At 39.6% G+C, this 20,840-nt stretch overlaps 1 protein-coding gene across 2 annotated transcripts in view; it reads left to right on the forward strand.

Annotated features, from left to right (window-relative positions):
* Nucleotides 1–656: 656 nt before the first annotated feature.
* Nucleotides 657–20,840, forward strand: part of map3k7 (mitogen-activated protein kinase kinase kinase 7) — a 43,385-nt gene continuing 23,201 nt past the window's right edge. For both annotated transcript variants that reach the window (XM_061707446.1, XM_061707447.1), the window contains exons 1-10: nt 657–853; nt 3,198–3,317; nt 3,432–3,542; nt 4,091–4,156; nt 4,278–4,323; nt 6,454–6,592; nt 13,665–13,793; nt 14,649–14,773; nt 16,155–16,285; nt 19,266–19,347. In XM_061707446.1, coding sequence (XP_061563430.1) covers nt 3,225–3,317; nt 3,432–3,542; nt 4,091–4,156; nt 4,278–4,323; nt 6,454–6,592; nt 13,665–13,793; nt 14,649–14,773; nt 16,155–16,285; nt 19,266–19,347 — 922 coding nt within the window. In that variant the 5' untranslated portion in view covers nt 657–853; nt 3,198–3,224. The remainder of the gene's footprint in view (nt 854–3,197; nt 3,318–3,431; nt 3,543–4,090; nt 4,157–4,277; nt 4,324–6,453; nt 6,593–13,664; nt 13,794–14,648; nt 14,774–16,154; nt 16,286–19,265; nt 19,348–20,840) is intronic.

Here is a 20,840-nt window from a genome sequence, read left to right on the forward strand (position 1 = left end):
CTCCCAGACCCCTGAGCTTCATCTGGATCTGGTTTGTTCTGGTTCCAGAACCAGAACCAAGCAAGGTGAGGCAGCGTTCAGTTATTCTGCTCCTCACCGGTGGAACAAACTTCCTGTAGACCTGAGGTCTGCTCCAACTGTCAGCTCCTTTAAATCAGGATAAAAACATTACTGTTTACTCAAGCGTACTCCTAAATTAAATACTTACCTGCTGTACTCTACTACCTCTTTAGGTTTGCTTTTAATTTTTGTCTTGTATTGTATTATGTGTCGGACCCCAGGAAGAGTAGCTGAAGTTTTGCTGCAGCTAATGAGGATCCAAATAAAACTATAGACTATAAACTATACTCTACTGCCCTTATTTTTAACAGCTTGTGCTTTTTATTATTTGATTTCTTTTCTTATCATTTTATTTCATTTATTTGTTATTTAAGTGTACTCTTAAATTAGCAACCTGTGCTTTTATTATTTTACCTTTCTTTTCTCATAATTTTATTTCATTTTATTTATTATTTACTGTCTAATTATGTCTTGCCGCTTTTAATGTCGATGTAAAGCACTTTGAATCAACTTGTGTTGAATTGTGCTATATAAATAAACTTGCCCTGCCTTGAGTGTGAGTGTTTCTGGGGACGACTTTGCCGGGTGCACACACTTCCGGGCGGAGCCGCTCTGCTGCTGCGGAGAATAACAGTTGTAGCAAAGCAGCTAATCGACTTGTGAAAAAAGAAAAAGGTTCTGTCTGGCTGTCCAGAGGATTAGGAGACATGTTTTCCTCCGTGCTCTCATAAACCGTAGAAGATATCCCCCATGTCCATAAAGCCGGCCCTGGTGACAACATCAACGAACAACGGTTAGATTGTTTTAAGCTCAGACGTCCCGGTAGCTAGCGTTAGCAGCTAGCCGGAGCTAGGTAGCGTAACCGTGCGGGACTTGCAAAAGTATTCCGCTTTTTTACTTTACTACACCGGGGAGAATGTCAAAGTCATGTTTCACTTTGCAAAAAAGTAGCTTTTCAGCTCATTGGTCTTTGCGTTGTCGTTTATTTTCAGCACAGCTGAAGGCTGATTTATGGTTCTGCGTTAAATCGACGCAGAGCCTACGGCGTAGGGTACGCGGTGACGCGGACCGTACGGTGCGTGTCGCCGCGTTACTTACGCCGTAAGCTCTGCGTCGGTGTGACGTGGAACCATAAATCAATCTTAACGTTAGCGTTTGCTGTTAGTTTACTGCTTTACCGACGGGAGGAAACGATTTACAGCATAAATGTGTGCGATCGGTGGGAGAATAATGCAAGAAGAAGATGGTTAAGTTCTTTGTTGTGCTCATTGGATATGTATTTGGTGCACACACTGCTTAAACAGTTATGAAAGTGTATCTTGAAGTACCTGATACATCCTTGTGCAGAAAAGCATAGCAGACATATTATTACGGCCAACAGTTTACACAGTTTTTGAGTCGTAAGGAAAGATCTGTGTCTGTTATCCAGATGTCACGCTGAAGCACCGCGTCAAAGCGTGTGTTTACAGCCGTGTTCACAGCAGCCTGTTTCAGGGGGCGTTGGCCTCTTCGCTCCAACACCTATGGGTGGGAAGCTTTTATTTAAAATGACAGCTTTGCGCTGCATAATTCTGAGCCTAGGCCCACACTAGTCTTGTTTTTCAAAATCACGTTTAAAAGCAAACTTGATTTGATTTATTTTATTTTTGTACATGTAAAAAAAACACTTCATGAGAAATTTAAGAAAACAAAACAAAGAATTTCATCCGTTAAAACTTGCTATCTTGATTTACATGTGCCATAAAAGGAGTAGGAAGAAGTGTAAACTTATTTAGTCCTACCCCCATTCACTGATCATTTAACCTGTATTTATAAATACTCACACACTGTAGCCTACTCACACTGCTAAATAACAGTATTATTATTATTATTATTATTATATACTGTAATTATACTCACATATACTTATATATACACACACACACACACACACACACACACATAGTTGAATATTTCTATATATTTGTACACACATGCCCATATAAATATACTTATTTACACTATACTGTCTCTATTAACTGTATCTGCTCTATTTATATATCTACCAACTTACACACATATGATCAACATTCACACTAGTGTTTCAGCTCTGTGTTGGAAAAGATCTCCACGTCCACATTGCACTGCTGTAAACATATATCACACAAACACGGTGACTCAATGGCTAAGTGTTTGCATTGAAGGAAAACAGGCTGAATACTTTTCTAGAAATAATCTTCGCTGCACCTTTCAATGAAAGGGCATCCTCATTTGCATGGCTTGTTTAAGAAGCACACATGGGTTTTCTTAAGGTTAAAATATAAGTTAGAGCTTCAGTTTGAGGAATATTTGATTACTTTAAGGAAGAGATCCCTACTATTGGCCAAAACCAGTTAACCAGTAACTTAGGCCATGCCAGTCGTCTCTTCCAACCACTCTTATTCCTTTATGACACTAGTGCGTCACACATGTTTAATGCTGAAACAAGCTCAAAGAGCTGTCGTAGATATCCACAGTGGCAGCTTTCCTGCGTACACTACAAAGTTTGGGGCTGTCATAGCAAAATCCATTTGTAGTGAAGGAATCATGGCTATTTTTACATTATTATTATTATTATTATTTTTATTATTATTATTATTATTATTATTATTATTATTATATACTATTTTTATATATTGTCTATGTTTTCTTGCGATGATTGTCACATGTTATAGGTTTGGTGAATCAAGACAAGGATAAATTGACCCAGAAAAACAAACCATAAAGCAAATTGGTGCAACTAAGTCATTGTTCCCAACTGTTTATGGTTTTGTCAATTTTTTGTGGGCTGAAATTGCTGAAGTAGTGTGGTTACTATGCATAATCTTAACAAATGCTTGACAGTTTCAATTGAAAACGTACAAGTATGAACATAGTCTTAGATACAGCACATGCAGCATGATGTGAATTCAGATCAAACAAAGATGACCTTATTGAATAATGTTTCTCTTATTTGAGTGTGTGCTTTTATTGTGCGTTCTAAATTTGAACTATTCATTGTTGAATTACATATTTTCAGACTTTGGTGGCCTCAAAAAAGAACAAAAATTTTTTACTATGTTCTTAATATGTCCCTTTTAACACTGGAAGTTCTCTGTGTGAAATTTCCTCTTTTTCAGTCAATTACTAGCTGTCTTTAGCTAGTAATGTCTCTAACGTTACCATCCTCCGAAATGCTGGAAACACCCCCTGGATATCCATTCGAAGAAATCAATTATGAGGATATTGAAGTTGAAGAGGTTGGTGGTTTTTAACAGTTTTTAATCTCCTGTCGACATACACATAAAGCTTAGTCAATGTGGTAATTAAGATTATATGGAGTAGTAATATTATTTTGACTTTTCTGTTTCCAGGTGGTTGGCAGAGGAGCATTTGGGGTTGTCTGCAAAGCCAAGTGGAAAGGCAAAGATGTTGCGATCAAGACCATTGAGAGTGAATCTGAGAGAAAAGCCTTTATTGTTGAGGTATTGCTGCCCTTACTAAAGTTCTCCCCATGTTCATTTCACATTCAGTTGACATACTTGGCACATATACAGGACTGTCTCAGAAAATTAGAATATTATGATTTTCTGTAAGGCAATTACAAAAACAAAAATGTCATACATTCTGGATTAATTACAAATCAACTGAAATATTGCAAGCCTTTTATTATTTTAATATTGCTGATCATGGTTTACAGTTTAAGAAAACTCAAATATTATATCTCAAAAAATTTGAATATTCTGGAAATCTTAATCTTAAGATGTAAGCCATAATCAGCAATATTAAAATAATAAAAGGCTTACAGTATTTCAGTTGATTTGTAATGAATCCAGAATGTATGACATTTTTGTTTTTTTAATTGCATTACAGAAAATAAAGAACTTTATCACAATATTCTAATTTTCTGAGACAGTCCTGTATATAGTTGCAGTTTGTTATCAAGTATCAGTGATAGGTTTTGGTGTCTTCAGAGTGAATAAAAGTATGCATGTTGATGGAGTTGTGTGTCATTTTTCCTATTTATCAACAGCTCCGACAGCTTTCACGTGTGAACCACCCCAATATTGTGAAGCTATATGGCTCTTGCAATAATCCAGTAAGTAAACCACAATTTATTTATTTATTTAAATGTACATATTCTTGTGTGATCATTGACATTTCATTGTGGCTGGCTCTAAAACTATTTTTTTTTTTTTTTTTTAATGGTTGTCATTCAGGTCTGCCTTGTGATGGAATATGCAGAAGGTGGATCATTGTACAATGGTGAGTCTACATTTTGCACTGGAACAGTTCTTTATATTACAGATTATGGTTTACGTTCTGCTTTTCTAGCAGTTAATCTTGCACCAACATTCCCTCAGACATGAGAAGCCCCTGTTGAGTTAAACCTCATTTGCATGATCATCCACTCGTCTAATTCCTTCACATAGTGATCATTGGCACAGTGTCATCCAGTACGTGTAATCTCCATGCAAAGGATATTTAAATTAAGTTTGGGAATATGAGCTATTACATACAATAATAATATTCGAATATAATATTTAAAAAAGCAATAGCTTGATAGAGCTTAAGACCATTACAGTAATTGTTCCGTCACAGCTTAGAGTTCAGATCATCAATCATTTTGTAGACCAGATAAATTGTGCGGAAGCAGCTGTTGACCTTTGAAAGCGGCCAAGAATCTATAAAAAAGAAGAAAGATCACTTTCTACTCAATACCGGTAGTATTTCTTTCTTTTTTTGTCAAGGGTTTAATATTGACATTTTGGGTTGTCAAAGACCTAGCAAAGTAATTTAAATGACTGAGCTCAACTGTCGCCTTGTTTTCATCTTGTCTTATTGTCTGAGGGACAATAGTTTTTAGTTTTTTTTTAAAGAAAATCGTATTGAATTTAAATGTGACAGTGTTTGCCTCGATTGCTTCTGGTATTTTGTGGTTTTTGAAGGATGTTCATTAAAGGAAAAGGTTGGTCTTCGATTACAAATTGTCACCCAAATTGTTGGAATTAGTAACATGTTTCTAAGATTCGAGAGGGTCGTTGAAGGTAATTATTGCATGCAGTTGTGTCTTGTTGTTTTTGGTTATTGTTATTATTTTAAAGGTTAGCATGTATTAGAACAACATGGGGCCTTTTGTGCTTCACTCTTCGCTAGTACCATAGGGGTGTAACGATACACTAATCTCACGATACGGTACGATACACGATATTGAGGTCACGATAAAGATACGATATTATAGCAGTATTTTTTTAACAACCTTGAATGAGGAACATATGACTGGAAAAAATGGTCTTTTATTTGAAAGACACAAAATACAAAACAATGCTGTGCGTTCGCCCTATTGTTACAGTTTGTAATTCTTTATAACTGTTTAAGTTTTAAAGAGAAAGCCAGGCCAACCATTTTCCACAAACTGAACTAAAAGTAAATGTCAGGTTTGCATTATGCATCCTAGTACAAATATTTTGCCACAAACTTAATAGTTTCTCTCATGTATGATTTGACTTTTTTCTTTTCCAGAAATTTAACAACTAAAATTAAATTAATAAATAAAAGTAAATAAATACATACAATTTTACATAATAAAAAAGATTGATTCATCCTCACCTTATAAGTGTAAGAGGAGATTTATTTTTGTTAAGAAGGTTATTTTGGTAATTCAGGGTTGATTATTTTATAAATATATTCTTTATATTCTGATGTAAATCAGGGACTATAATGACACTAGTCAGTTTATCTGTAGTGATTAGTCTGTTTTAGATTGGGCGGAGTGATACGCCACAGTACGGCACTAGGTGCTGTGTTGATGTTCTAAAATCCTACACTGTTGAGGGACATTAAAGTACACTGGAACTCAGCAGAAGTTGTCCCTGTGTTTATCCTACTCAACACCCCAAAAAGGTTTAACTTAATAAGGTAAGGCTTAACTCTACACCAGACTTACATAAGTAAAAGTTCAGAGCTCAAAACCTGCAAGAGTCCCGTGATCGGGACCAAAACGGTACTAGTTTCTTCTGAGCGGAGGAAGATTTTGGTCCGTGGGTCGAGGCGCGGTCGGTACAAATACGCTGTTACTAATCAACACAATAGATTAATATTAATAACCCAATATTGCGATACAGTTTGTCACCTCCACGACACGTATCGTGACGTTTTTGTATCGTGAAATTTCGTGGCACGATATATTGTTACACCCCTAGTACCTATCCTAATGTGACTGGATATCTATCAAAGTTAATCTTAGGAGCTATGCCGTGGTTCCATAACTTTGATTTGATGTCATTTTGTTGAATTGTGATTGTTTGGCTCAGCCAAGCCGGCCCAGCTTTTCATTCTGGTTCTTTTGAAGTCCAGTTGTAGCAGTAGTTTGTTATTCTGTTCTCTTGTCCACAGTGCTGCATGGTGCTGAACCCCTCCCTTATTACACTGCTTCCCATGCCATGAGCTGGTGTTTACAGTGTTCCCAGGGCGTGGCCTATCTCCATGGCATGAAACCAAAGGCTCTCATTCACAGGGACCTCAAGCCACCCAAGTATGCTCCTCCTCCTCACATCACACACTCCTCTTTCCCGTTTCACCATCACCAAAGTGCCTTATTCCTTCAAAGTTGTTTTGTTGAAATATTATAGTCATGTTTTTTTGTGTTTTTTTTTTAATGTTCTCTGATGTTATAAGTTAAAGTTAAAAGCGAAAGTGAGTTGTTTTTAACATACATCAGAGGACAATGAAGGAGAAAATCATCATCAAAGTCTTCAGCTGAGAATGAATCTCTCTGTCTGCACTTGTGACAAACAGAATGTACCCGAAACAAGGGTTGGTGGATAGTAGGTGTGGGACGATACGGGTAACTCATGATTCAATACTGTGGCGATATGTGGCCCACGATAACGATAATATCACGATACACGATATCTACGATATTCCATATATTGTATGAAATTTCAGCAACGATATATCACGATATACGTGACTGAAAAAGAAAAAATACCCATAACACCGTGTCATAACTGCATGCGATGTGAGCCAGCATCAGCGACAAAATCAATTCCATTGCTTTATTTTCTATTGGACTGTCCTAACTGGCTGCAGCGCTGCGCAGCACGCCGTTTTGGCTGAACATTTGTCGGACGCCCTGCTTCTATTTTCTTCCTGTCGCTCGCGTTGAAAGCCGGTTGAAAGCGCTGTAAGAAACGGTCATGGATGAAGAACGGCTGATCCAGTTACATGAAATGAGAAGTTATGTATGTTGTATGTTGTAATAAAATATCGACATTTGCATCAGTAATCGATTATTTATTGCGACAGAGAGCGCAACAATATATTGCAATATCGATTTTTTTCCCCACCACTAGTGGATAGCCTATGGAAAGCCTTGATAATCCCATGCCATGTTGATGGCGTTGTCCAGAAGCGTTGGACAGACCCATTCGTCTTGCGCTGATGCAACACCGCCACGTGAATCCAGCACAATCCCCTGCCCACCCCTCGAATCATTGGTCAGATCCAACAGGCTGAAAACTCCAGGATTGTGATTCTAGTCACTAAATGATCAATTGGTACATTGATAATTAACCCACTTCCATTTCCTTGTTGACTAAGGACAGAAAAAGTTTTCCATTCTATGCTCACAGTTTAAAAAATATACTGGGATGCATTGCTGAATATAAGATAAAGATAACCCACCTGTGTGTACAGGTCCCGCGTCCATGTGCACGTGTCCATGTATCCCATATGTATCCATGAGCACATTTTAAAGTAACATTGTGGATTACGGTATTTTCTGGACTATAAGCCGCTACTTTTTTCATAGGTTTTCAACCATGCGGCTTATACAAAGGTGCAGCTATTCTGTGGATTTTTCTTCCACCGCTCGGGGCGCAAAACTAAGACTAAATAAATGCAAAGAAGAATACGCTACTTCTTCTTTAGCAGATAGAAGTAGAAGCAGATTTAAAACAGATAAATAGATAAATAAATAGCGGTTATTTTCTCTTGGTCCTGTCCCGTTTTAATCAGCAAAGTTGCTGCCGTGTTAAAAGAAACTGTTAGGAAAGGATCTATTTAGGTACAAACATGTACATCATTTACAGTTCAAAATCGTTCTGTACATGTAGTAAATATCTAATCTAACAACATAAATATCTGCGTCTTGCATATCTTTTTTTTTTTTTTTTTAAATAGAACGGATGCGGCTTATGTGCAGGTGCGGCTTATAGTCCAGAAAATACGGTAACTTGTCTTGATACCAGGTGACGGCTCTTTTGTTTTTCTGCATTGATTTAAGGGGAACCCTCATTTATTGGTTTATTTAATAGGGACATTGTGTGTTTTGGGAGAAATCTCAATTAGGTTGTAGGAGTGGTCGGCTGTACCAAAATGAATCACACACACACACCTCGCCTTTGCTATAAGATATGAATACATTTATTAGCAAAAAGCAAGCATTTACATAGAAGACATCCACAAAACTACCAGTTTGCTAGGATAATTTGCCGAGTTATCCCCCGCAAATGGCAGAGCCCACAAAATTACTTGTTTGCTAGGATGAAGTGTCAAGTTACCCCCCGCAAATGGCTGAGCAATATTCCTCATACACAACTACAAAGGTTTTTTAAGGCCTATCTTACCTCGACACAGGACTGGAGAGCCGGGGACAGTCCGGATAGAGTAAGCCAAGGAAAAACAACGCGCCGGGCGTCCTGCACTGACCCACGGCAGACTCTGAATCCGAACTTCTGGCTACCGCGTCTTTATACCTTTCCCTCAGCACCTTGCGGAGGGGGCGGGGGGGAAAGGCCTATTCGCCCCCCCGTCCGCAAGCTCTCAAAATAAGTTTCGTCTCACACGGGACCAAAATCCCGTGCGAACCAGGCTCTTTCTCACAGAAAAACAAGCATTTGCTATGATAAACAGCAGGTGCGTGGCTGACTAAAAACTAAAGCTGTGTTTTGGGAATCCAGGGCATCTTCAGGACACAAAATTTATTTTTTCTCCCTTCAGTGCGTGTTAATGGACATCTATAAACAAGAGATGTTTGCATGCACCAAGTTATACAGATAAGGAACTTTTGTTTAAGACGTTGTAGCAGTTGGCAAGTACAGTTGCCAAATGGAAATTATGTTTCCCATTTGTGTAAAATATATGTTGACAAATGTTTTACAAGGTTTACGTTGAACCAGAAAAACACATTTTGTCCATTCATTAATTTAGCATAAGCACAGCAAAGGGTTTAAAAATGTGGCATCAGTTTTGTTTACATCATTTACCTTACATTACATCACATTCTATTAGCAGATCCTTTTATCCAACGTGACTTACAAGCCATAAAGTAGATGCAGACTTATAGTATGCTAAATGTGCAATTTCTAAAGGAAAAAGGCTATTATAAAGTGCAAGTGGAGTCAAAAGTGCAGCTAGAGAATCAGATTGTATAGCGAAGTACAAGGGTGACAAGTTGGGTTAGATTCTGTTAGACAGGGGAGAAGATGAAGATGGAAAAGGTGTGTGTTCAAGAGCTTCTTGAAGATGAAGCGGGACACTCCTGCTCTGAGAGCAATTGGCAGGCCATCCCCATTATCTGGTGACCATTTAGAATTTCTAGCACTAGGTATTGAATATTTGACACAGGATTTAATTGTTTTTCTCAAATGAATCTATTATGAAGTTCGTACTATTCACATTGGACTTAAATAACCTCAGGATCTGCAGTAATTTGACTATTTGAATACCTGAATTCTCATTGTTTTTCTGGTGCTGATCGAGTCTTCTTGTTTTATAAGTTTCTACATGAGGCATATTTTTCATTAATTTCTTTGTTTGTCCTCCAAAATATCAGATTTTATTCTACAGTGGGGAGAACAAGTATTTGATACACTGCCGATTTTGCAGGTTTTCCCACTTGAAAAGCATGTAGAAGTCTGTCATTTTTATCATAGGTACTCTTCAACTGTGAGTGATGGAATCTAAAAACAAAATCCAGAAAATCACATTGTATGATTTTTAAGTAATTAATTTGCATTTTATTGCATGACATAAGTATTTGATCACCTGTCAACCAGTAAGACTTCCGGCTCTCACAGACCTGTTAGTTCTTCTTTAAGAAGCCCTCCTGTTCTCCACTCATTACCTGTATTAACTGCACCTGTTTGAACTCGTTACCTGTATAAAAGACACCTGTCCACACACTCAATCAAACAAACTCCAACCTCTCCACAATGGCCAAGACCAGAGAGCTGTGTAAGGACATCAGGGATAAGATTGTAGACCTGCACAAGGCTGGGATGGGCTACAGGACAATAGGCAAGCAGCTTGGTGAGAAGGCAACAACTGTTGGCGCAATTATTAGAAAATGGAAGAAGGTCAAGATGACGGTCAATCTCCCTCGGTCTGGGGCTCCATGCAAAATCTCACCTGGTGGGGCATCAATGATCATGAGGAAGGTGAGGGATCAGCCCAGAACTACACGGCAGGACCTGGTCAATGACCTGAAGAGAGCTGGGACCACAGTCTCAAAGAAAACCATTAGTAACACACTACGCCGTCATGGATTAAAATCCTGCAGCGCACGCAAGGTCCCCCTGCTCAAGCCAGTGCATGTCAAGGCCCGTCTGAAGTTTGCCAATGACCATCTGGATGATCCAGAGGAGGAATGGGAGAAGGTCATGTGGTCTGATGAGACTAAAAATAGAGCTTTTTGGTCTAAACTCCATTGGCCGTGTTTGGAGGAAGAAGAAGGATGAGTACAACCCCAAGAACACCATCCCAACCGTGAAGCATGGAGGTGGAAACATCATTCTTTGGGGATGCTTTTCTGCAAAGGGGACAGGACGACTGCACCGTATTGAGGGGAGGATGGATGGGGCCATGTATCGCGAGATCTTGGCCAATAACCTCGTTCCCTCAGTAAGAGCATTGAAGATGGGTCGTGGCTGGGTCTTCCAGCATGACAACGACCCCAAACACACAGCCAGGGCAACTAAGGAGTGGCTCCGTAAGAAGCATTTCAAGGTCCTGGAGTGGCCTAGCCAGTCTCCAGACCTGAACCCAATAGAAAATCTTTGGAGGGAGCTGAAAGTCCGTATTGCCCAGCGACAGCCCCGAAACCTGAAGGATCTGGAGAAGATCTGTATGGAGGAGTGGGCCAAAATCCCTGCTGCAGTGTGTGCAAACCTGGTCAAGAACTACAGGAAACGTCTGATCTCTGGAATTGCAAACAAAGGTTTCTGTACCAAATATTAAGTTCTGTTTTTCTGATGTATCAAATACTTATGTCATGCAATAAAATGCAAATGAATTACTTAAAAATCATACAATGTGATTTTCTGGATTTTTTTTTTAGATTCCGTCACTCACAGTTGAAGAGTACCAATGATAAAAATTACAGACTTCTACATGCTTTTCAAGTGGGAAAACCTGCAAAATCGGCAGTGTATCAAATACTTGTTCTCCCCACTGTATCTATTTTAGAATAAATTCTGAAAGTATATCTGTTTCAGCATGTGAATTAATTCACTAGGCCTGGGCGATAAACCGAAAGTTTACCGTTACAGACATTTACTGCGATGACCGACATCAACCGATATTTACCAACCCTGTTGGTAAATTTGGTGTTTTGACAAAAACAGAAAAGAAACATCTTTGTCCGTCTTGACTGTGTGCTGATAGGCTATTTCCATTCCCCTTTAAGACGGTGTACAGCGTGTGTGTAATCACGTGACTCCAACCATCCAGTCTGAACGTGCATTTATCGCTATCCAGGGAAAACTGCCCAATACTGTGGAAAGTGATGCTGCTGTTGTTACCTGGGGGTTGAGGGTGTCACTGCAACACGCAGTGAGTGGGATGTGGATTTCCCACGCAATACATTTTTTTTCAATTACATTTTTATTTTTTTATTTTTTTATTTATTTATTTATTTATTTATTAAGGATCCCCATTAGTCCCCACTGCAGTGAAGACTATTCTTCCTGGGGTCCAACATTGCACACAAAACAATAAAATACAATCCTTACAATTAATACATAACTAAATCTAAACAAAAATGATCTGAGATGTAATGGAATTTAAATTGTTGAAACCAGCCAGAACCAAACAACCAAAATATTCCATTTTACACACTCAGAATTTCAGAATAAACCAAGAATTTTGGAAAAAACCAACCAACTAAAACTGACTTCCTTGCTGAGTACTGCTTTTCTTAAAGGGGACCTATTATGGCATCTAATACCTATTTTAAACAGGCCTTGAATGTCTTAAAAACAAGCTTTTGATTGTTTTTGCTAAATAAATGAGAAATTCAGCCTCTGAGCCATGTCTTTATCTTCCCAGTCTCTAACCTCATTATCTATGCAGGATTCTGAGTGGGCGGGGCTATGATAATGAGGCTCTGTTCTGATTGGCTGCCTGAATGACGCGATACACCGCTACGAAAAAATGGCGGAAGCTCCGGCCGGCAGAGTTAGTTGTGGGCGTGGTTTCACACATCGCTCCTGTCGTGACGTCACGACGGGAGCAGAATCTGAACGGCTCGTAGATCCACATCACACTAGACGGATCATCCGGGCGGCTGTACAGACACTGCAGACTGCAGTGTCTGCTGAGTTGACAGGCTGAGGGGAGACCTCTTATATGTTAAAGCAAGAAAAAATGTGTTTTTCATCATAGCTCCCCTTTAATTTATTTTTGAATCTAGCTTTATTGTTTATCATGGTTAAATGTGGTGGAAGCTTATTCCAATATGTTACTGCTCTATACATATATAGTGTCTATTACAACAGAAGTTGTCTCTTGGATCTTTCCAGGGACCAGAACATGATCCCCGAGCAATTATTACATAAACAATGGCAGGTAAAAACTCCCCTAGTGGGAGAAAAAGCTTAAGCCAAACAGTGGCAAGAAAAACTCCCTTTTATGAGGGTAGAAACCTGGACCAGGACCTGGATCATAAGGGGGGACCCTCCTGCTGGAGACCAGCTGGGCAGAGCAGGAAAAGAGAGAACAGACAGAGAGAATGAAGAACAGAGAAAGGAGAGACACAGACACAATGGCTAACTGGTGCACTACAGGGATTTAAGATGCTGGAATATATCAGTTGTGCTGCTGCCTTCAGTTGCAATGAACTATAGATAAACTTTACAGCTGACAGTGGTTTGCACAACACACATGTCCCACTCAGCTGCACGCCTCTGTTTAAGGTGGAATGAATTATCCTCGTGGCTACCTACCGATTTATAGACAGACTTTGCAGCGGCCAGCGGCTTGCACAGTGTCGAATGTCACAAACAGTGTCCTGCATTAATGTTGCATTGACGTTAAAGTAACTGTTGCATCATATTTACTATTTTTAACAGCCAATAAGAATCTCTCCCAGTGACATGTTGAATTGCCAGAAGAAAAAATAACACTTGATTGGTTTCACCGTGCAGACAAAGTGGCAAAAAACCAGACAATTGTCTGCCAGCTTGGTGTTTGACAGCCTTAGTAATAATCTAAGAAATCAAAATTCTTGCCAAGTTCTGTGTGTGGTTGTGATTTTCAATTGATATCAAAGTCAGAAATGTTGTTTGCTTTATTGTTGGTTTTATTTATTCCCACCTTTGTCTCAGTCTGCTTTTAGTGGCAGGGGGCACCGTGCTGAAGATATGTGACTTTGGAACAGCATGTGACATTCAGACCCACATGACCAACAACAAAGGAAGTGCAGCATGGATGGCTCCAGAGGTATTCGAAGGCAAGTATTAGTGGCGTTGCAGTTGTTGGAAAAGCTTTAGATTTCTGCTGTCTGACTTGGTTTGTTACCAGACATGTCCTGATTCCTTTCCTTTTCTTTATTTATGTCGCTTATCTCAACATTACCACAAATTTGTTCACCCATTTGATGGTACTCTTTCTTTGCACCCAACTTAGCTTTGTCACTTTAAGCTTAATTGCCTCTAAATGCTCCCAGCAGGAAGGAATTAATCATTGTTCCGTCATCGGCTGCAGCAGTCCTCTGCTTTATTGATGATAGTCTGCAAAGTATGGCAAGAAGATGAATGGATTTATGCTAGTGCCTTTATTTCCCCAGGGAGATTGCGCTGGAGAATTTGTGTTCTCATTCAGCCGGGAGCCTAATGTATTGCTAAATAAAGAGATGTGTTCCTGGTGAGCGGGGTCAGGAGGAAAGATGAATTAGCGCATAGTCATTATCTTGTTTTCGGAGCCAAGTTACAAGACTCCAATGCAATTAAACAACCCACTTCTGCCCTCTTCATGAACTTTTCACAACTAATTTGCAGGAGTATGAAAAGCTATCAGAACACCCCAGTGTAGTAACTTTAAAATAGGTGTCCTATGTGCACTTTTATTCTGCAATAACATCCCCAGTAATTAAGCACAACAGGAGCTGTTCCCTGTTAAAGATTGCTCCCGTATTTTCATCCTCCTCAATTCAAAGATGAGGTAAAAGCACATCGTAGAGCTCACCTCAAACGTGCCGCAGAGAATTCCATTAATCCATCAGTCAGCCATATCCCACTGAACTGTTTTCCCTTGTTTGAAAAACGAAAACAAAACCCTAAGTGTTTGTGTTCTACTGTACTTTCAGGCAGCAATTACAGCGAGAAATGTGACGTGTTTAGCTGGGGCATCATTCTCTGGGAAGTCATCACTCGCAGAAAACCTTTTGATGAAATTGGAGGTCCGGCTTTCCGCATCATGTGGGCTGTTCACAACGGTGAGTCCCGGGCTTTATCTTGAGTGTGTGTCGGTGCAGCCCAGGTCCTCGGATAATCCTGCTCAACTAGGCTGACTGTCAGCGCTGCTCATCAGCCAAGAGGCTGATGTGTGCAGCATTCGCAGCACTTCATTCCACTGGAACTACATTTCAGCTAGTGGAACGTAGGGGTGTAACGATACACTAATCTCACGATACGGTACGATACACGATATTGAGGTCACGGTAACGATACGATATTATAGCAGTATTTTTTTAACAACCTTGAATGAGGAACATATGACTGGAAAAAATTGTCTTTTATTTGAAAGACACAAAATACAAAACAATGCTGTGCGTTTGCCCTATTGTTCCAGTTTGTAATGCTTTATAACTGTTTAAGTTTTAAAGAGAAAGCCAGGCCAACCATTTTCCACAAACTGAACTACAAGTAAATGTCAGGTTTGCATTCTGCATCTTCAGTTTCATACAAGTACAAATATTTTGCCACAAACTGAATAGTTTCTCTCATGTATGATTTGACTTTTTTCTTTTCCAGAAATGTAACAACTAAAATTAAATAAATAAATAAAAGTAAATAAATAAAAAAGATTGATTCATGCTCACCTTATAAGTGTAAGAGGAGATTTATTTTTGTTAAGGTTATTTTGGTAATTCAGGGTTCATTATTTTATAAATATTTTCTTTATATTCTGATGTAAATCAGGGACTATAATGACACTAGTCAGTTTATCTGTAGTGATTAGTCTGTTTTAGATTGGGTGGAGTGATACGCCACAGTACGGCACTAGGTGCTGTGTTGATGTTCTAAAATCCTACACTGTTGAGGGACATTAAAGTACACTGGAACTCAGCAGAAGTTTCCCCGTGTTTATCCTACTCACGACCCCAAAAAGGTTTAATTTAATATGGTAAGGCTTAACTCTACACCAGCCTTACATCAGTAAAAGTTCAGAGCTCAAAACCCTGCAAGAGTCCTGTGATCGGGACCAAAACGGTACTAGTTTCTTCTGAGCGGAGGAAGATTTTGGTCCGCGGGTCGAGACGCGGTCGGCACCAATACACTGCGCGTTACTAGTCAACACAATAGATTAATACTAATAACCCAATATCGCGATACAGTTTGTCACCTCCACGACACGTATCGTGACGTTTTTGTATCGCGAAATTTCGTGGCACGATATATTGTTACACCCCTAGTGCAACGCTAATAATATTTTGAGGCAATTTGAAAAAGTTTTAATTTCTAAATCTGCCGCAGTCATTACTGACACATCTAAGGCAGAGATCTTAGTATAAAGCTTATTCTTCTTGCGTGATGCTGAGTTATTTTTTTTTGTTTTTTTGTGTGTGTCTTTACTTCATCTCTTCTTTCACTCAGGAACAAGACCTCCACTAATCAAGAATTTGCCCAAACCCATCGAGAGCCTGATGACTCGCTGCTGGTCTAAAGACCCGTCTCAGCGGCCTTCCATGGAGGAGATAGTGAAGATTATGACTCATCTAATGAAGGTAATCAGTCATCTCACACTACTTACTATCTGCATAATTATGTCATGAAACGGCAAGGGACTCAATAAACCTGACCCTTTCTGCCACAGCCGGTGCTAGGGCTGGGCGATATGATATCAAATCAATATCACCATAAATTGGCCAGTTTTACCTCGATAACGATAAATATACGATAGCCCGTAGCCCGCAACAAAAAAATCTAGATTGGCTGATTGGTCGGTAACTGCAGACAGCTGCTCTGAGTTGAGAGCTCAGCGCAAAGTAGTGTGTTGTGTCTCGTTTGTAAGAGTGTTGGAGTTACTGTGCGTTGAAGTTAATTTCTCAGCATAAGAAATGCACAAGTCTCACACTAGACAGCCCTGATATGTCAGCTGCTTCTTCATCTGAACCATCAGCCATTGGATTGAGCTCAGGTCTCCTTCTTACCTGAGGAGTGAGGAGCTTCTTTTCACCAGACAGGGTGGGGCTTCTCCGGCCGGACGTAGTGCGTGGAAGGATCACGTTATTCCGACCAGTAATGTGTAATCTTTTTCAGTTTTGGGGTTAAAAACCAAGAATAGAAAACATACAGCCACAGGGTGAATTGGGTTGCTGTAATAAATAAGATAATTATGTAGATAATAATCATATATATATATATATATATATATATATATATTAGGGCTGAAACGATTCCTCGAATAATTCGAGTAATTCGATTACAAAAAATGATCGAGGAATTTTCTCTGCCTCGAGGAATCGTTTAATTTATTTATTTATTTATTTATTTTTTCGTTTAATTTCCTCGTATTACGCCCGGACCACATTTAATGCGACACAACACGCTGACGCTTCGCCGTACATCCATGCGCTGCGCACGTTAAAGGGGGAAGAAAGAGGTTTGGTTTTAGTAACATGCCATGCTCAGGCAGTCTACAATGGCCCAGACGGGAGACTAATGTAGTTCAGTGCTTAACTTTTATTTTTAATCCACGCTATATTCTTCTGGTCCGTTCTCCTATGTTCCCCCTCTAAAGCCAAAATTATTGTTCCGCGTTAAATCGACGCAGAGCCTACGGTGCTCTCCGGCGAGGGCGGAGAGCGCCGGTCCGGCTGGCGGTGCTGCGCTGCCGTGCAGGCTCTCCACGGCTACGCCGTAGCCTGCGGCGTAGGGTACGCAGCGACGCGCACCATTCTGCGTTGTTGTAACGCGGAACCATAAATCAGCATTTACCCGGTATATAAACCTCTGTTCCCGCTACAGTTTCAACTAAAAGAAAAGGCAGAAAATGTCAGAAAAATAAAAACGTAATAAAGCTAACTGGGTAGTTTTCATTTCATTTTATCTCTGTAGTCATTCATGGATAAAACAAGCAGCACTGGTGCCTAATGTGCTCCAATACAGCAGGTCTCAGAAGTTTATTTTAAACACTGCCAAAACTCAAAATCTTATACTTTAACTTAAAACTTAACTAGAACTTAAAATTTGCTTGACAAAAATTAAAGTTCAATTGAAACACGTGGGAAAACACCTAACATTTTAAGTTATGTCTGATATCAGGTGTAATGGCATTTTTAGGTTAGAAATAAGAACATTTCTTGGTAAAATCCTTAGTTTTTTGAGTGAATCAGTGAATTTGGTCAACTGGTGTAAGTTCAGGGTTTTTAAATGAACAGCCATGAACCTACTGGATTATATAATTTAGTGTTGATGTCAATTAACATCTAACATCTTATGTATATTTATAATTGCTCTTTAACTAAACAAATATATGTTTTATCCGATTACTCGATTAATCGATGGAATTTTCAGTAGAATACTCGATTACTAAAATATTCGATAGCTGCAGCCCTAATATATATATATAAATTTAACAAAAATGTATTTGATTAAATCAATATGAAACAGTGTAATACATCAAATCAATACATTAATTTGCTCTCATCCATTTTCTCATCATGCACTTTTCTAACCACTATGTGTTTATTCTTTGACACTAGTATGAACATTGTTATAAAAAAATAATGACAGGCGGTTTTATAAACTATGCACATGTTTAAATGCTTCGTGTCGCTGTTGTCTTAAAAAAGATGAATTGGGTAACTCTTCACTATTTATTATTTGGATGTACACCATAATGTGATTGGCAGGTGTCCCACCAGGATACGTTTGGGGACAAAACATGCTTGTGTGAAGTAGAGCTGGGTATCATCACTGACCTCCCGATACGATACGATTTCCGATACGATTCGATATCGATATTCTAGTTACAATAACGGAATAACGTGATCCTTCCATCGCTACGTCCGGCCAGAGAAACCCCACCCTGACTGGTGAAAAGAAGCAGCCTGCTCACTCCTCAGGTTAAGGAGGAGACTTGAGCTCAGTGCAGGGCCTCCCGGGGCTGTTAGAGGGAGCAATGCCCAGGACTGACTTAGGAAGGAGCACTGGGTGATAAGATGGGGGAAAAAAATTGGGATTTAATTTTTTTTTTTTTAAATCGATACTTTGATTTATGTATCGATAATCGTTCCTACACATGTATATCGATGCAATATTGATATATCGATATTTTTAACCCACCCCTAGTGTGAAGTGCTTTCTTTCTAGTCTGCAACACCATTATCCCAGTATGGCTGTTCTTTGCCTGCTGTAACCATGTACCTGTTAAATCATTCGTTCCTCATTTATAATGTTCAATTCACTTTCAATTCCCTTTAATTGTACAGTGCCAATTAAAAACAAAACGTCTGCCGAAGATGCTGTACACAGAAATACAGTTCAACACAGTTTATTTAAATACATTACATTTCAAACAAGCATCAACACGCATTTACACTTCCCACTAATGCTTTCTTTTTCAAATGTCCTTTTGTTCAGGAGATACCGGTACAAATAATTCTCCTGATCTAAAGTGTTTATATGAGTATGATCACCAATTTTTCAATACATTGTTGTTAAATCCAGCCTCATTCACTATCTTTTAAATTCTTTTTACAGTACTTCCCAGGATCCGACGAGCCCCTGCAATATCCATACCAGTATTCCGATGACGGACAGAGCAACTCTGCAACCAGTACAGGTACAGAATAACTCATGGATAAATCTGGGTGGCAAATGTGAAAAAAAAAACAGGATTTGGGGCATTTAACTAACGCAGACAGGCTTGTTAGCAATCCCCCAAAAAACCCAACACCACACAGCCATTGTAGACGACGCCACATGACCACTGGAAAGTGGCAACTGTGCCAGGCGTAAATAACCAAACGATAGCATTTGTAGCTACAACATCCTCCGTCGTGTTTTTGGAAGTGGAGCAGCTCTGACACCGTGTTCAGACATGTAGCTTTTACTTTCAATGTGATGCAACGTTTCACCTCTTCATGAGTAACATAAGACATTAGTGTGTTTGTGTGACATGCCAAGAGTGTGCTTTTCCATGCTCAAACACATTTAGTCATTATGGGAATGCCAAGTAGTGGCATGACCATATTGCAATCGTCCAGAATGGCCCAGAGGGCAATGTTGCTAGCATTTTGCTAACAAGCTAAAATCGCAAAGTTCCACTGCGCACCAGCGGGTGTACAGCAGGACCCCGCTCTGATGTGGAAAAAAAAAAATCCCCAAAAAATAAAACACGGCTGGAAAAACCTGAAAAATGAAGGCGATATATTAGTATACAAAAAAAGGTTTCCCTTTTCTTATTATTCCGCACTCTTTTTTCGTCCGTTAATACGGGCCGAACCGCAACCTGCACCCATGCATGGCTTACATCATTAGATACGTCTCCACCGTGCCTCGATGGGCATTACTTTTCTCAGTCAAAAGTGTTACCGTGTCAATGCTAGATGCCAAAAAGCAAAAAAAAAAGGTGAAAATTCAGACGCTTATTGCTCGGCCGAACTTTATCGTAGAGACATCGTTCAAACTTTCAAACATTCGGCCCGATTGGCACTAACGGACAACCTCATTATGCCAATTATTACAGTTTTTGCGATATTGACTGTGAGGAACCAGAGCGGCCTCCCCACGTACAAGGGGACAAGGCAAAACTGGACCTGGGTGATGAGGTGTAAAAAAAACCTCGCAGAGCGTAGAATGCCAAAAAAATAAGGCTTTTTATTTGATGTAAAAAAAACACAGACATACAGGCGTAGGGCAAAATCACTATTCTATAAAAAAGGCACAATGGGGCATAGCCTCTCAACAAGCTTCCTCCATTCAGCAGACCCCTCTTCTGGTATGCAGCTGCTGTTTATAAACCCAGGCATGGTGGAGAGGTTGATTGGACACATGTGTGCCACAATCAGTAGAACCAGGCACACCTGTGAGCTGCTCCCCCGCAGACCACGCCCAATCCTCCACTCTGCCACACTGAGGCTACAGTCCTCCTGCAGGGGTCGCAGGTTCCAATCCCGGCCTGCGCACCTTTGCTGCAGGTCGTCCCCATTCTCTCTCTCTACCCCCTTCCTGTCTGTAACTTGAATAAAGGGCAACTAGAGCCCAACATCTTTAAAAAAAAAAAAGAAAAAAAACAAACAATTCAATAAAGTTCAGTTGAAACCAAAATAAAGA

The sequence above is a fragment of the Cololabis saira genome, chromosome 18 (assembly GCF_033807715.1).
Source record: "Cololabis saira isolate AMF1-May2022 chromosome 18, fColSai1.1, whole genome shotgun sequence".
NCBI lineage: Eukaryota > Metazoa > Chordata > Actinopteri > Beloniformes > Belonidae > Cololabis > Cololabis saira.